The sequence below is a fragment of the Sceloporus occidentalis genome, unplaced genomic scaffold, assembly GCF_023333645.1.
Source record: "Sceloporus occidentalis isolate IW3139 unplaced genomic scaffold, rSceOcc1.0.p SCAF_3, whole genome shotgun sequence".
NCBI lineage: Eukaryota > Metazoa > Chordata > Lepidosauria > Squamata > Phrynosomatidae > Sceloporus > Sceloporus occidentalis.
Genome location: NW_028316983.1, coordinates 195,907,484 through 195,923,847, shown reverse-complemented (window position 1 = coordinate 195,923,847; position 16,364 = coordinate 195,907,484). Strand labels below are relative to the sequence as shown.

Here is a 16,364-nt window from a genome sequence, read left to right as displayed (position 1 = left end):
AACCATGGTTTAATAGAATGATGTATTTCAAAGTGATTAACCATGATTTCCTGGTTTGGATGAAACTGGAAACTACAATTAATGGAGGACTTCCAGACCTGTTCACTCAGTGGCATGGGCTACATATGATTTAAGACATCTGTATTTTATCTTCTTCTTCGTGGTCTCTGCGAATCACACAAATGGGTTTATTCTGCGCCTGCGCAGCAATCCTCGGAAACTTCTAGAATCTCCAGGCAGAAAGCAATGTATCTTTCTTCTTCGTGGTCTCTGCGAATCATACAAATGGGTTTCACTGCGCCTGCGCAGTGCTGTTCGGAACCTACTGGAATCACTGGGCAGAGTTTACTCTGCAACATATTGAAACTTTTTGGCGGTAACTCCGCCCACCCGTTATAAGGCCCCTGCCTTCCCGCTCTTTTCCCCAGTTCCTTTTTTCCGCCGCGCTAGCTGCTTCAGAGGAACCTTCGCTTGCTTTTGCTTGCTTGGAATCACTTTCGTTTTTGACCTCGGACTGTATCTTGACCATTCTTTGTCTCCCGCCCCTGGTAACTTCGCTGTTGACCTCGTTTCGGATCTCCCATCGACTTGGCGACTTTGAAATGCCTGCGGCTTTCAAGAAGTGCGACATTTGCAAGGGCAAGATGCCCGTTCAGGACCCGCACTCCACCTGCCTGCTTTGCCTTGGTCCAAGCCACGACCCCAAGGCCTGCGCACTCTGCAGATCCCTCTCTTCCCAGGCCCGGAAAAACCGTGAGTCCCGGCTTACTTCGGCGATTGCCCTGGGAAAATTGCAAGAAAGGGGTCCGCGGTCTTCTTCTGTCCCGCCTCTGCCGCCCCCCGCTTCATCTTCTCGGGCAAGTGTCTCCAGCGTGGGATCGGGGAGAGCCGCCGTCCCCAGCGTGGTGTGTGTCCCGGCCGGGACTCCTTCCACCACCTCCGATGTGGCCCGTGGCTCCAAACCGCCCAGTGCCACCGACAAACCCTCCAAGCGCCCCCATAAGCCATCGGGGACTGAGGGTACCGAACGGGCCTCCAAGCCAAAGGAGGGATCGGAGGGCCCCCGTTCCAAGGAGGCTCCCAAACCGGAGGTCCATCTCGCCTCGCCTTCGTCCTCCAAGGCATCCAAGGGACCACGGCATGCGATGCCTAGCGAGCATACCGAACCGGTTCAAGGAGCAAGGTCCCCGAGGCCTTCATCATCGACACCGACTGCTGTCCTCCTGGACCTCCCGGACAACCCGTTCTTCCCATCGGAGGAGACTCCCAAGCCTGGGAAGAAGAGGCACCATGACAAGGCTGACCGTGATCCGGCCCCTAAAAAGGCCAAGCCCTCCAAGGATCGGCCCACCACCGACCCGCCGAGGGCAAAGGACAAGGAGCGCTCCCACTCCAGACAGGCCCGCGCCTCCGCCTTGCCAGCTCCATACCAGGAGCCGACGCCGGTAGACCAGGGCACCCCGGTTACATCCCTGCCTCCCCCGGCCTTGGACTTCATCCACGGGACGGATGACGCCCCTCGCTCTCCTGATCATCGGTCTCCTTCCCATCCGGCGACCGATGATGAAGGTCACTTGGCCCACATACAGGGGATCCCGGACCTCTTCTACGACGTGCAGTCGCGCCGCTACTACATGTCAGTGCCGGAGGACAGAGCCCTGAGGGAGTTCACCAGGCTGAACCCCCACCCCGTAGACCGAGCCGACCCGGCCAGATCGGTTCCCACCGTGTCGGTCTACGAGAGGTCATCATCGCCGTCCCGTAGACGCGAGAGGTCGCCGTCTCCACTCCGTACTCGTGAGAGGTCGCCGTCCTCAACCCGCAGACGCTCCCGATCGTCAGTGGACTTCGCCCGCCCGAGATCCCAGGTCAGGGTGACGGACCCCCTCTCCTCCGACCTGGATTCTGAGGACGAACCGCTACCACCTTCGGAGGCACCCTCGGACGAGGATGTCCTCTCGGGTTCGGCCTCCCCTCAGAGGATGCACAACCCAGGGCCGTCTTCGCCGTCGGACGACGTCAGGGCCTTCACAGAGCACGTGGTCAGGATGTCACGGGCCCTTGACATCGAGCTCGCAGCCGCGGGGGACGACGCAGAGGACCCGGTCGAGCGTAGGGTGCATGGACGGGTCCCCACTCCGCCATGCCTTCCTCTCCTTCCTTCTCTCCAGACCATCGTGAAAAGGTCCTGGGATGCTCCGGCCGCCCTATCGGCACCCTCCCGCAAGGTCCAATCCCTCTATAGGGTCGCCCCGGCGAGTTGCTCCTGGTTGGCAGAACACCCCAGACCAAACTCGGCCATTGTGGAGGGAGCCCAGCACAGCTTCGTTCCGAAGCAGGCTACTTCCCCTGTCGACAAAGAGGCAAAGAAAATTGATGGACTGGCAAAAAAGGCTTACTCGGCTTCGGCTCTTGGGGTCAAGGCCGCCAACTACACCGCCTGCATGGGGGCCTACATCCAAACCCTCATGGAACGGATCTCTCCCATGGTTCCGGACGTCCCAGATGACATCCAGAGGCAGCTGGTGGAGATCAGAGACGAGGCGCACTCCATCGGAAGCTGGCTAATCACCACTTCCAGGAACATGGCGGACTGCTCCGGGAGGTCCATGTCAGCTGCCATGGCTCTTCGGCGCCACGCGTGGCTCAGGGCCTCCGACCTCAACCCGACGGTTAGAGCGGCCATTGAGGACATGCCGCTCGACGGGACCGGCCTCTTCCACGCCGAGACCGACGACCGCCTGAACCGCAAGTTCAGGATGAAGGCGGCGGCGAAGAAGCACGGCATGTCCTCAGCACCGGCTTCTCCGTTCCGGAAGCGACAGCGCCCGTGGCAGCCGCAAGGTCAGTCACAAGGGACCTTCTCCCGGGACCGACAGCCCCAGCACCAAGGCTCTCAGAGACAGCGCTTCCCTTCGCAGTCTTCCTCCTCCTCTGGCCGTCGCACCTTCCCGCCTCGGTACCGCAAGTCCCGCCGGCAGGATACCGACCAGGGGAAGAAGAGAGCCTGAAGGGACGCAGCGCGCTTCGTCTCCCCTTCACCCCTCTTCTTTTTGGACATCTTGAGGCCCTATGTTAACGCCTGGGCTTCTATAACATCGGACTCGTGGGTTCTTAACATCGTCCGTAGGGGTTATGCCCTCGAGTTCCAAGAGCTCCCTCCAACTGGAGCCTTCATGTCCACTCCCCCCTCGGACACCCTTCTCGACGAAGTGCGCACCTTGCTTTGTAAGGGGGCAATCTCCCCTTTGCCGCCCGACCAACATCCTTGGGCCTTTTTCTCCAGGTACTTCACCGTACCTAAAGCAGATGGTGGCGTTAGGCCCATCCTGGATTTGAGACAAGTGAACTTCTTTTTGAACTACCGTCGCTTCCGAATGGTAACCTTGGCCTCCATTCTGCCTCTCCTCCACCAGGGCCTGTGGTTCGCGACTGTCGACCTGAAGGACGCCTATTTCCACATCGGGATCCGAGAATCCCACCGGAGATTCCTCGCCTTCGCTGTCGGCTCCGACTCGTACCACTACAACGTGCTCCCGTTCGGCTTGGCCACGGCCCCACGAGTCTTCACGAAGTGCATGGCACCGGTGGTGGCATACCTTCATCAGAAGGGCTTCTTGGTTTTTCCCTACCTGGACGACTGGCTGTTTGCAGCCGAATCCCAGGAAGAGCTACACGAGGCGGTCGCCTTGCACCTCTTCGATTCCCTCGGGCTGGTGGTCAACAAGGAAAAGTCCCACTTCACGCCGACCAGACAGGTCAAGTTCATCGGGGCCATCCTCGACTCCGACAACTGCCTAGCCTTCCTTCCTCCGGACCGGTTTCAGGCCCTGGCTACGTCCCTCAGGCCGTGCATCTCACACAGAATGATAAGAGCCAGAGACGTCCAAGTCGCCCTGGGCCACATGGCATCGACGACATTCGTCACCCCCTGGGCGAGACTGCGTCTTCGTCCTCTCCAATCCTGGTTCCTCTCCGTCTTCTTTCCATTGGAGGACCCACCTTCAAAGTGGCTCACGGTACCCAGACCTATAGCCGCTTCCCTCAGATGGTGGCTAGACGGCTCCAATGTCTGCGCCGGGATGCCTTTCCATCAGCCCCAGACACAGCTGACGCTGACAACCGATGCATCCCTGGAGGGATGGGGCGCCCACCTGCTCGACCTTGTCATCAAGGACAGGTGGTCCGCACAAGACAAGCTCCTCCACATCAACGCTTTGGAGATGCTTGCAGTGGAGAAGGCTTTGAGGGCATTCGAGTTTGCTGTCTCAGGAAGAGTGGTCCTCCTGAGAACGGACAACACCACCGTGATGTACTACATCAACAAGCAAGGTGGTACCAGGTCCAGGACCCTGCTCGACCTCACGCTCCGCATCTGGGATTGGTGCATCCAAAGACGTGTCCTCCTCCAGGCGATTCACCTTCCCGGGGAGGACAACGAGCTGGCAGACCGCCTCAGCAGATCTCCATCGGTATGCCACGAGTGGAGGCTCCATCCCGAGACGGTCCGCGACCTCTTCGATCGGTGGGGAACCCCCCGGATCGACCTCTTCGCGACCAGCTGGAACAGCCACTGTCCCCAGTTCTGCTCCAGGAAGCGATTCGACGGATCCCTTGGAGACGCATTCGCTTTCCTTTGGACGGGGGAGCTCCTCTACGCCTTCCCTCCGTTCCCTCTTATTGTCAGGGTGGTGTCCAAAATGACAACGGACCGCTCGCAGGCGATCCTGATCACCCCGTGGTGGCCGAGACGACCGTGGTTCGCATCCCTTCTCCACCTCTCCGGGAGATGCTTCCTCCGTCTCGACCCGCGTCCGGACCTGCTGTCGATCCAGGACGGACGAATTCTCCACCCGGACATCGAGAGCCTGCCGCTGGTGGCCTGGAAGATCCGGCCCTGACCGCCTTGCCTGAATCGGTTAGGACGGTGATCCTGGCTGCCAGAAAACCTTCCACCCAGCGTTCTTATGCCCTGAAATGGAGGAGATTTTGCCTCTTCCTTGACCAGAAGGGCTTGTCTCCTACACAGGTTTCCACTCCAGTGGTGCTGGAGTTTTTGATGGCGCTTTTGGAGGGAGGGCTGTCCCTCACATCCATCAAAGGCTACCTTTCTGCCATTTGTGCTAAATATCAGTTCGGGGGGAGGGTGTCTTTCTTTAAGGATCCCTTGGTGAAGGGCTTTCTGAAGGGTTGTGCCAACCTATATCCTCCTGTGTCGGTACCAACACCGGCTTGGAGTTTGGAGTCGGTACTGTCCGCTCTCCAATCCAAGCCCTTTGAACCCATGGCCACAGCGGACTTGAGACTGTTGACTTGGAAAACCGCTTTCCTTGTGGCCATCACCTCTGCCCGTCGTGCGGGCGAACTCTGTGCCTTACGGAGGGACCAACCATTCCTGAGGTTCCACAAGGACAAGGTGGTCCTCCGTATGGACATCACCTTCTTGCCGAAGGTGGTGTCTGCTTTCCACATGTGCCAGGACATTGTGTTGCCCACTCTAGCATCCGATCCGACGTCGGATGAGGAGCGACGCCTGCACTCCCTTGATGTCAGGAGGGCGCTGGTGTTTTACCTGGACAGAACTGCTGCCTCCAGCCGGTCCGAGAGACTCTTTCAATGCTACTCGGAACCGAAGAAGGGGTTGCCCGTGTCTACGCAGAGGTTCTCTAAATGGGTGGCTAGTACCATCCACCTCTGCTATGAACTGCTGGGCAAACCTCTCCCTGGCAGGGTTCGGTCACATTCCACAAGAGCTGTGGCGGCATCCTCAGCATTCCTGTCTGGGATTCCTTTGGAGGATGTCTGTAAGGCTGCTGTCTGGTCCCAACCCCTCACCTTTATTAAGCATTACAGGTTGGACACCAGGGCCATCCGAGACGCAGCTTTCGGGAGGGCTGTGTTGGTCTCGGGGTTGCATTGATTGCACTACTGATATATTTGTGTTATACAGTTTACACTGTTTATACTGTTGAATGTTGATTTGCACAAGTCTTATGGGATCGGTCTTGCATGACCTCTGTTCCCTTCTCAGGTTCAGCAAACTTATTGCTAATTTGTCTGTGCATGAACAAAAGACTGACTCTTTATGGTTCAAGGTGTTTATTTGTAATAAATATACCTTTGGTTTACCATAGCTTTGGTCTCAGGACACTCCCTCCGCCACATACCTAAGCTTGTCAGTCTAAACCCATTTGTATGATTCGCAGAGACCACGAAGAAGAAGGACAGGTTGCTTACCTGTAACAGTATTTCTTCGAGTGGTCATCTGCGAATACATACAAATCCCACCCGTCCATCCCCTCAGTGTCCTGCTCTCATTGGCTCTCTTCCTTCGCCTGCTTGGCGGAAAAATTGCGGAACTGGGGAAAAGAGCGGGAAGGCAGGGGCCTTATAACGGGTGGGCGGAGTTACCGCCAAAAAGTTTCAATATGTTGCAGAGTAAACTCTGCCCAGTGATTCCAGTAGGTTCCGAACAGCACTGCGCAGGCGCAGTGAAACCCATTTGTATGTATTCGCAGATGACCACTCGAAGAAATACTGTTACAGGTAAGCAACCTGTCCTTCTGCAACTTTTTGGCGGTAGCCCCGCCCACCCATATATAAGGCCCCTGGTGGCCCGCTCCTCTTTAGTTCCTTCATTCCGCCGCGCTAAGCAGCTCGAGGAACTTCGCTTGCATCTTGTTGCTCCTTTCACGATTGAATCTCTGGCATTTGACCTTCGGACTTTCTCTTGACCATTCTTCGGACTTTCCCTATCGGCTTGTCTTCTACGTGATCTTTCGGCTTGACCTCGGACCGGTAACAGACTCGATTACCATGGCCTCTTTCAAGCAGTGCACTAAGTGCGGGGTGAAAATCCCTAAGGCCGATGGCCATGAAAAATGTGTCCTTTGTTTGGGGGAGTCCCATATTCCTGGCAACTGCCCCCACTGTAAAGCTATGTCGGCCCAGGCCCTAAAGAACAGGGACCGGACACTCAAGGCTGCGCTCTACGAGAAGGTTTTGAGCCAGCCCAGTGGTTCTGGAGACGCGGACGCTCCCAGGGCCTCCAAGAAGAGAGGAGACAAACGCTCCGACCACGAGAAGAAACGGGCCCGCTCTTCATCTCCGCCAGCCAAGAGCCGTCGCAAGGGCCCTCCAAGTACGGTCTCAGTGCCTCCACCTGAGTCGAGGCCAGCACCGTCTATATCCCCAGTGGCCGAACCGGCGAAGACCCCGACTCCTGTACCGGTGTCTTCCCGGATTATACCCTTGGAACCCAGGGTCCTCCTTGCGAGCCACCTCTCTGCACCGGCGGACGCCCTGCAGATCGTGGACTTGGGTTCGGAGTCTGAAGGGGAGCTCCACGACTCCGATGCTCCCCTATCCCCACAGAGGGCTAGACCCTGCTCTCCCTCTCTTGTGGTGAGACCACGTCCCGCTAGACGGGACACAGAGCGCCCCTGTTCCCCCCCGAGGAAGGATCGGGCCACACTAGGGGCTGAGGCGGATGCCGCCTTAGATCCGGACCGTCCAGACTCAATGGAACGGGACCAGGACCTGTTTGACGCCTTCCCAGATCTCGTCTTCGATCACCGTACCGGACAGTATCTTATCCCGGTAGACCCGTCCCGCCTACGGCGCAACATCCGGGACTGCTCACGGGACCGTCGCCACACTGATGCCTCCCACGGGCTGGATGACTTGACCACCACCGACTTGTCGCCCAGGAAGCGTAGCAGATCTCCATCAAGATCCAGATCAAGATCCCCATGCTCTGCGTCACCTTCCGACGATGACGAGGCTCCATTCGTCCCGGGGGGACCTGCGGTTCCGTCCCCTACAGACGACGTCAGGTCCTTTGCTGACAGGGTAATCCGGATGGCGGATGCCCTGAAGTTAGAAGTCGCCCACCCCGAGGATGATGCCCTCGACCCGGTGGAGAGAAGGATCCACGGTTCCGCCCCAGCTCCACCAGCCTTGGCATATCTCCCATCGCTAGAGAAAATTGCCAAACGCTCCTGGGACGCACCGGCCTCCATCCCGTCGACATCCCGTAGGATTGAAAACCTCTATCGGGTCACTCCTTCGGCACCTTCTTGGCTCTCCAACCACCCTAAGCTTAATTCGGCTATCGTGGAAGGAGCCCAGTCCACCTTCGTCCCAAAGTCCTCGTCTTCTCCAGTCGACAAGGACAGTAAGAAACTGGATGGCCTAGCTAAGAAGTCCACCTGATAGGCGGACAGCAGATCATCTCCGCGAGGCACTCAACGGACTGTGCATCAAAGGTCCTCTCTGGCTCCATAGCCCTCAGGCGATACGCGTGGCTCCGGTCTTCAGACCTCACTCCACAAGCGAAGGCAGCCCTTTGACAACTCGGGCTTGTTTCACCGGGACACGGATGAGAAACTCAGCTTCCGTTATAGGATGAAGACTGCCGCCAGAAAACACGGTATGTCATCCTCCGCTTCCAAGTCCCCCCGACAGAGGTACACTAGTCAGCGCCCCTGGCATCCAGGTGGCCACTACCGCTTCCAACCACAGGACCATCCCTACCATCAGGACACTCAGCCTCAAGGCCAATCCTCCCGGTCACCTGCTCCTCCAACCGACAGGCGTCCATCTTTCCAGCCCAGATACCAACAGGGCTATAGGAAGAAGGACGGCAGGGGCAAGAAGAGATTCTGATGGGTTCCGGCGCACCTCGTCATCTCCAACAGGCTGAGCCCCTTTTTTGACACCTGGGCCGCCATTACCAGTGACTCTTGGGCACTTAACATCGTCCGTAGGGGCTATGCCCTAGAGTTTTCCCAGCTCCCACCAACTGGAGCTTTTCTTTCCACTGCCCCCTCGGACACCCTTCTTGACGAAGTGCGCATTCTTTTGGACAAAGGCGCCATTGAACCCGTCTCCCCTTCTGACTTCAAGCGCTGTTTTTTCTCTAGATACTTCTCTAGATACCGAAGAGAGACTCTGGCCTCAGACCCATAATGGATCTACGGGCCCTTAACAAATTTATTATTTACAAAAGGTTCAGGATGGTAACCCTTGCTTCTATTTTACCACTCCTGCAGGAAGGCTACTGGTTCGTGACTTTGGACTTGAGGGACGCCTATTTCCACATTGCGATCCTGGAGGACCACCGGAGGTTCCTCGCTTTCGCCGTCGGCCGGAAGGCCTACCGGTACCGGGTCCTTCCCTTCGGTCTTTCCACAGCTCCCAGGGTCTTCACCAAGTGCATGGCACCCGTGGTGGCGTACCTGCGTCAAAGAGGGATCACAGTCTTCCCATACTTGGATGACTGGCTCTTCACAGCGCCCTCCAAGGACATCTTACTCGGGCAACTCGAATTCACCCTATCCCTGCTGCAAGCACTGGGATTACAGGTCAACTTCGACAAGTCCAACTTGACTCCTTCCAATCGAATAGACTTTATAGGAACAACACTGGACTCTGTACAGATGAGGGCATTCCTTCCAGAGACAAGGTTCCAAACCCTCTGTACATCTCTACAGCCCTGCCTCCGCCAAAGACGCCTTCAGGCCCGTGCCGTGCAAGTCGCCATGGGACACCTAGCCTCTACCACTTTCGTCACACCGTGGGCCAGACTGCGCCTCAGACCCATTCAATCTTGGTTTCTCTCCGTCTTCGACCCCGTCCGAGACACGGCTACCAAGTTGCTCACCATCCCGAGGACTGTACAGAGGTCTCTACGATGGTGGCTCCAATCCGACAATGTCTGTGTGGGGATGCCATTTCTACCCCCTCAGCCAGATCTCTCCCTGACTACGGATGCCTCCCTGCAAGGATGGGGCGCCCACACACTGGACTTTACAATAAAGGACAGATGGTCACCGGCGGAAGCTACTCTCTACATCAACGTCCTGGAAATGCTTGCCGTGGAGAAAGCACTCAGAGCCTTTCAGTCGGTCCTCGCGGGCAAGGTGGTACTTCTTCTCACCGACAACACCACCGTCATGTACTACCTCAACAAACAAGGTGGTACAAAGTCGAAGACTCTGCTGTCAGCCACCATCCGCATTTGGGAATGGTGTATAGCACACAAGATTCTGCTGCAATGCATCCATCTACCCGGCGACCAGAACGACCTTGCAGACCATCTCAGCAGGTCACCCTCCACTTGCCACGAGTGGAGACTGCATCCAGAGGTGGTGTCCCGACTCTTCAATCGCTGGGGAACCCCCTTCCTCGACCTGTTTGCCTCCCGGCTGAACGCCCACACTGCAAGATTTTGTTCACGGTACAGAGAGCCAAGATCGGAAGGGGACGCCTTCCAGCTCAAGTGGACTCAGGGCCTCCTGTATGCCTTCCCTCCGTTTCCTCTGATCACACGGGTCCTCTCGAAGAGGTTGGCAGACCACACGGACGCAATCCTGATAACCCCGTGGTGGCCCAGGCAGCCTTGGTTTGCTCCGCTCCTACAACGAGCGCAAGACCATCTCCGCTTAGAGCACCGGCCCGACCTGCTATCTCTCCACGACAGACAAGTCCACCATCCCGAGATGCAATCTCTCCCATTGGTAGCATGGAGGATACGATCCTGAGGACACTTCCATCCGGTGTACAGGATATCATTAAGGCAGCACAAAGACCATCCACACAGAGGTCCTATGCCTACAAATGGGATAGGTTCTTAACCTTTCTACAAGCAAAGGACATTCCACCATCCCGTGTCTCCATCCCGATAGTCCTGGAATTCCTTATGACGTTAACAGGCGCAGGTCTCTCCTTGAGTTCTATCAAGTGCTACCTGTCAGCCATCTCATCTCACTACCTATTTCAGGACAAACCTTCCCTGTTTGGGGATCCTCTTATAAAGAGGTTCCTTAAGGGATTCAACAATTTACATCCACCGATTCTAGACCCTACACCGCAGTGGTGTCTAGACACCATCCTGGCACATTTGGTATCCAAGCCCTTTGAGCCCTTAGCTACCACGGACCTGAGACTCCTGACTTGGAAGACGGCCTTTCTGGTAGCCATCACGTCAGCCCGCCGAGCTGGTGAACTGTGTGCCCTGAGGATGGACCAACCCTTCCTTCGTTTCCATAAGGACAAGGTGGTGCTCCGTACAGACATCACTTTCTTGCCTAAGGTGGTGTCTGCCTTTCACATCAACCAGGGCATTGTTTTGCCGACTCTGGCTCCCAATCCGACCACAGACTCTGAGAGCCAACTCCATGCCCTGGATGTCCGCAGGGCGCTGGTGTTCTATCTGAACAGAACTGCTGCTTCCAGACGTTCAGAGAGACTTTTTGTGTGTTACTCCGAAGCTAAGAAAGGGCTGCCGGTGTCACCGCAGAGGTTCTCCAAGTGGGTGGCCAACACCATCCACCTTTGCTACGAACTGGCAGGGAAGCCTCTACCAGGTCGGATTAGAGCCCATGCAACTAGGGCGGTAGCCGCATCCTCAGCTTTTTTGACCGGGATCCCCCTTGAGGATGTGTGTAAGGCAGCTGTCTGGTCCCAGCCATTGACATTCATTAGACACTATAGGCTGGACGCAAGGGCCAGGCATGATGCAGCCTTTGGGAGGGCAGTGTTACTGTCTGCCATGCACTAACCTGTCTACTGTAAATAAATCACTCAGGTATTAGTTTGCATATTTATTGTCATGTGACTATTTGATCTTGACACTCCCTCCTCCACAGACTACAGCTCACTAGTCTAAACCCATTTGTGTGATTCGCAGAGACCACGAAGAAGAAGAACAGGTTGCTCACCTGTAACTGTGTTTCTTCGAGTGGTCATCTGTGAATTCACACAAACCCGCCCATCCATCCCCTCAGTGTCTGCTCATTTGACAACGCTTGTTGCCGCACTGATTAGTGGCTCATTCGGAACTAAAGAGGAGCGGGCCACCAGGGGCCTTATATATGGGTGGGCGGGGCTACCGCCAAAAAGTTGCAGAAAGATACATTGCTTTCTGCCTGGAGATTCTAGAAGTTTCCGAGGATTGCTGCGCAGGCGCAGAATAAACCCATTTGTGTGAATTCGCAGATGACCACTCGAAGAAACACAGTTACAGGTGAGCAACCTGTTCTTATCAAGCCAAGATATAATCATCCAAGTTCATTTGTTGTTTTAATTTGATTCCTGAAAAATGCCAGGGCTGAAGGCAACAAGACAATTTCTTAAAACATTTATAATGATCAAACAGCAACGATTTGGCTTTTATATCTGAGAACCAAATCTGGCCAAAAACAACAACCCCAAAACCCAAACCCTGACCTACGTGACTAAAAGGCTTTAGAGGACTGAAGGCCAGAGAGATATTTTGGATCACTACTAAGCATTGTTGCTAACTATTAGAAATCAACTATGTTGGGAATTTTATGGGAAGGCTAGTAAAGAGATTTAGAACAATGGATGATTTGTTTAGCTAAGCAATAAATACTGAAGATGTAGCACTGTTTGGAAGCAAAACATACAAATGGGTAATCTTGGCCACCTGCAAGTAAATGGAACATCATTGGTAAGCCTACAGTATATATGTCAAAAGCCCATCATCTAATAACCCCTGCTGTGTCAACTAGAGTCACCCAATCCTATGATAAACTAAAAGTCGGACAACTAAGACTGGCAAAGTTCATTTGTACTAGTTAGGTAACAGTGCTGGAATACCTGCTTTAATTTAATAGCAGGATGAGGGAAAAGTAGCAATCTGCGTAAGACTTTGTGTTCCTTGGCACTGGATTTCAGACAATTGTTGTTAAATAATATAATGAGAGTGTAAAAGAACATTTCACAGGCATAGCTAAGACACAGTGAAATGCACAAGCAAATTAAGAGTAGCATACAGATTTATGACAGTTGCCACACTTTTCATCCAGAATGCTCGGGATGGTATATACTGTACATGATTCTCTCAGCTTGTGACTGAAGTCATTTCCAACTTATGGTGACCCTAAGGCAACCCTATCACAGGGTTTTCTTGGCAAGAATCCTTCAAAGGAGGTTTGTCTTTACCATCCTCTGAGGCTGAGAGACTGTGGCTTACCCAAGGTTACCCAGTGGGGTTTCATGGCTGAGCAGGGAATCTGAATGCTGCTCTTCAAAGCCCTAGTCCAAACACTCAAACCACTATGCCATGCTGGATCAGTTTACACTTGCAATAAAGCTGTGAGATACATAGTGAGCCTGTGTGATGTTTCGACTTGCCCAAATCCCATTTTCAAATTTCATTCTTAAGGCAATCTCTTTATTGTTCTTCCAAATCGCCCAGCTTGGACAAGATACTTAAAGCAGCCCCTTTTCTCTTCTGTCCTCTTATCATTACCAGAATGTAAAAACTCAACGCTTCTGGCTATATAGGATTTAGTAGAATGAATTTTTCTGCATGATCAAGGGTTAACAACATTTATACATCCCTGAACAAAGCAGAGACAGCAGGGATTGAGTTAGGTGTAAATACTTCCCAAACATAAGCTCTGTCATCAAGGTGGGGTATTGCTTTGAAAGCTATCTGTAAGAATGGATGCGCGGGTGGGGAAGGAAGTATCAAGTTGGGCAAAATTAAATAAAACCCTCACTTTGCAGAAAAAGACTTGATGGAAAAGGCGCCACTTGCAAACATCTCAAATACCCTTAAACCTTCCAGTAAGCAATCCATGCATCTCCCTTTAAGTCATCAACAGCATTCTTTAATCAAAACTAATGGGTACATAATAGGCACAAGGTCTACATAGATCCCATAGTGAGAGGGAGGGATGGAGGGAGAAAATTTTAAAAAAAAGTTGAATTAGTTAAAAGAAGTAAAAGAAGTAAGATTGGGAATCTGTGGCACATTTAGATGTTGTTGGCCAACAACTCTCATAATCACTGAGTACTGGACACGCTGGTTGAAGGAGATTGGGATTCGACATAATCTGGAGGTCAACAGGCTACTCAAGCATGCAGTAGGCAGTCTGCTGACAATTTCTTCCATACCACTGTGTCAAAGGATCCAATATGTGATAGTAGATTATGGCTAGGGAGTTCTGAAAGTTGAATTCCAGAAGAGTAACTTTCTCAGGTTCTACCTTGGAAGTAAGGGTGAACAGGAGTAGCTCATACCCTTGTAAGCTCCCTTACAATATAGCCTCTGCCTGTAAATACTGCAGTTTATCATCCAACATAATCAGCAACTACTCTTCTTATGAGTGGACTTCCAAATGGAAAATGGAACAATATCATTTGCCACATTTACCCAGATATCAATAAGAACATTGTGGATGAAATTTTGCAGATTAACATGTTACAAAAGACCTTAAAATCAGATCCTCAGCAAGAAACTCAATGAAGATCATGTGCAGGGCACAGTCCAAAAATAAAAAATAAAATAAAATAAAATAGTTGGTGCACATGTGAAAATGCCATCAGAAAAATTCCAATATTTACAGTAGGCAATCTTAAAATGCCTGAGTTAGTGTTTGCCACCTTCACTGTGCAATATTCATCTCAACATGCCCTTTGAAGGCCCACTCCTGTATATGACCCAAGCTCAAATTCAGTGATGAACTTGGCTAGCAGAACAAATGAGCTACAAGCAAAGCAGCATTACAACTGGTGTTCTAATTAAACACTGCAGAGGTTGCAAGTCTAAAAAATAAACTAGAAACAGCAAAGGAGCAAGTACTTCCTAAAGTACTGACATCTTCAAAACAAGTCTATAAACTGATTTAATATAGATACTACAAACATATATAAAGCTGGGTTTAGTTCCACATAAATATAAGTGGTAACACTTATCCTGCTCAGCATTATTTGTCAGTAATACCAAATAAGGGCCAGGAAGGGATATAGTTCATATTATCCTAATCGCAAGCGCCAATCTCTTATGCCCAATATACAGTTTTTCTGTGCTGTTTTATTATTCAGTTTTGTACCTGAAGAATGCCAGTGTGATAACTAGCACAAAGCATCAGATGGAGTCCAAAGAAAGTCAGGTTGAAATCCTCACTCAAACATGAAGTTTACTGGATGATCCTGGGCCCATTCCATCTACTTTCAAACTCTTCTTTGTCACAGGATTGTTGCAAAGTAAAATGAAGTACTGTAGGCTATATTTCAGAGGAAGGAACTGGAAAAACCATCTGAGTATTTCTTACTTAAGAAAACCCTATGAAATTCATGGGGTTTCCATAAGTCAACAGGCAACTTGAAGGCACAAAAACAAAAAAAAGGGGTAAATTACCACGAGGCTTGCCCCAAGATCCTTATAGGAAGGGGGAAAAAATAAAATAAAATAAAGGTTTCAAGCAGACAAAAAGCATGGCAAAATTTGTTTTAGGAAAAAAGCTTGAACTAACCTCTTACAGTACAAATGGAATTGACCTGGGTTGCAGAATCCAGCTCATCGAGTTTGACAGGACCAGTCAGTTTAGTGATGTCAGCATCAGCAGCCCTACACAAAAGGGGCTTTTGTAACAAGAGAACGGTACGTTCAATGCAAATAATCCTACCTGCCAACAAAGACATTTTGATAAGTTACAGTAACAAGGAAAAAAGCGATCGTGTTAATTGCTTCAGCCAATAAAGACAATATTCCCAGTCAGTCTTTCATCAAACCTGATTTAGTCTGGTTTGCTCAAACTTTGAAAGCGAAACACATTCTGTTCTTGTTAAGAAAAGAAACTTCCAGCCCAAACTATCCTGATGTATCAAATCTTTAGAGAGCAGGAAATCTAGTAGGTTTTTGCTTCCTTGCGTGATTCCACCCCACCCCCACACATCCTTGTGGTAGTTGCTGCTGCCAAGCTGTTTTGAGGCTAGACATCTTGCACTTTGCTCCCCAAAGCAAGAAAGCCAAACCTTTGCCCAGCAGAGTGTCACGTGGATGTTTCAGTGGGTCTGGAAGCATGACAGGAAACTTTTATAAGTAGGTCAGTGGCTCAAATGCAACAAAAGGTTCACAGTAACCAAAGGCCATTACCTTGCAGTGATTAACTTACTCTGAACATGATTAGCATTTAATTCTAATTCTTTCCAGTATATGCAAGCACAACATTTGATACTAATTCTAGATGGCTGGAGAAGGGCAGTATACATAAATATAATATAAAAGGTATATTGACAGATTGTGGTCATTGTACAGGAATCTATTTAACAGAAAGGGCTAATATTATAATACTCACTGTGCAATGTAAGCAAACTGAAAAGAAGCTAGAAATATCCCACTGAATCAAATGCAAAAGAGAAACAAACATTTCAGGACATTCAAAAATATGAGATTTGTTCTTGGAAAATGGTTTTATTCCCACCTTGGATGTACATTCTTACGTTCCTGCCATTTTAACAACTTAAAACATTGTTTGGTTTGCACTGAATTGTTTGGTGTGCATTTGCCAGTAAAATGTCTTCTAGTGCATTATTCCGTCCTGTTT

At 51.7% G+C, this 16,364-nt stretch overlaps 1 protein-coding gene across 5 annotated transcripts in view; it reads right to left on the bottom strand.

The window, feature by feature from the left end:
* SPIDR (scaffold protein involved in DNA repair) overlaps positions 1-16,364 on the bottom strand; it is a 211,047-nt gene that overhangs the window by 6,238 nt on the left and 188,445 nt on the right. For all 5 annotated transcript variants that reach the window (XM_089517269.1, XM_089517271.1, XM_089517270.1 and 2 more), the window contains one exon: positions 15,291-15,443. In XM_089517269.1, coding sequence (XP_089373395.1) covers positions 15,291-15,443 — 153 coding nt within the window. The remainder of the gene's footprint in view (positions 1-15,290; positions 15,444-16,364) is intronic.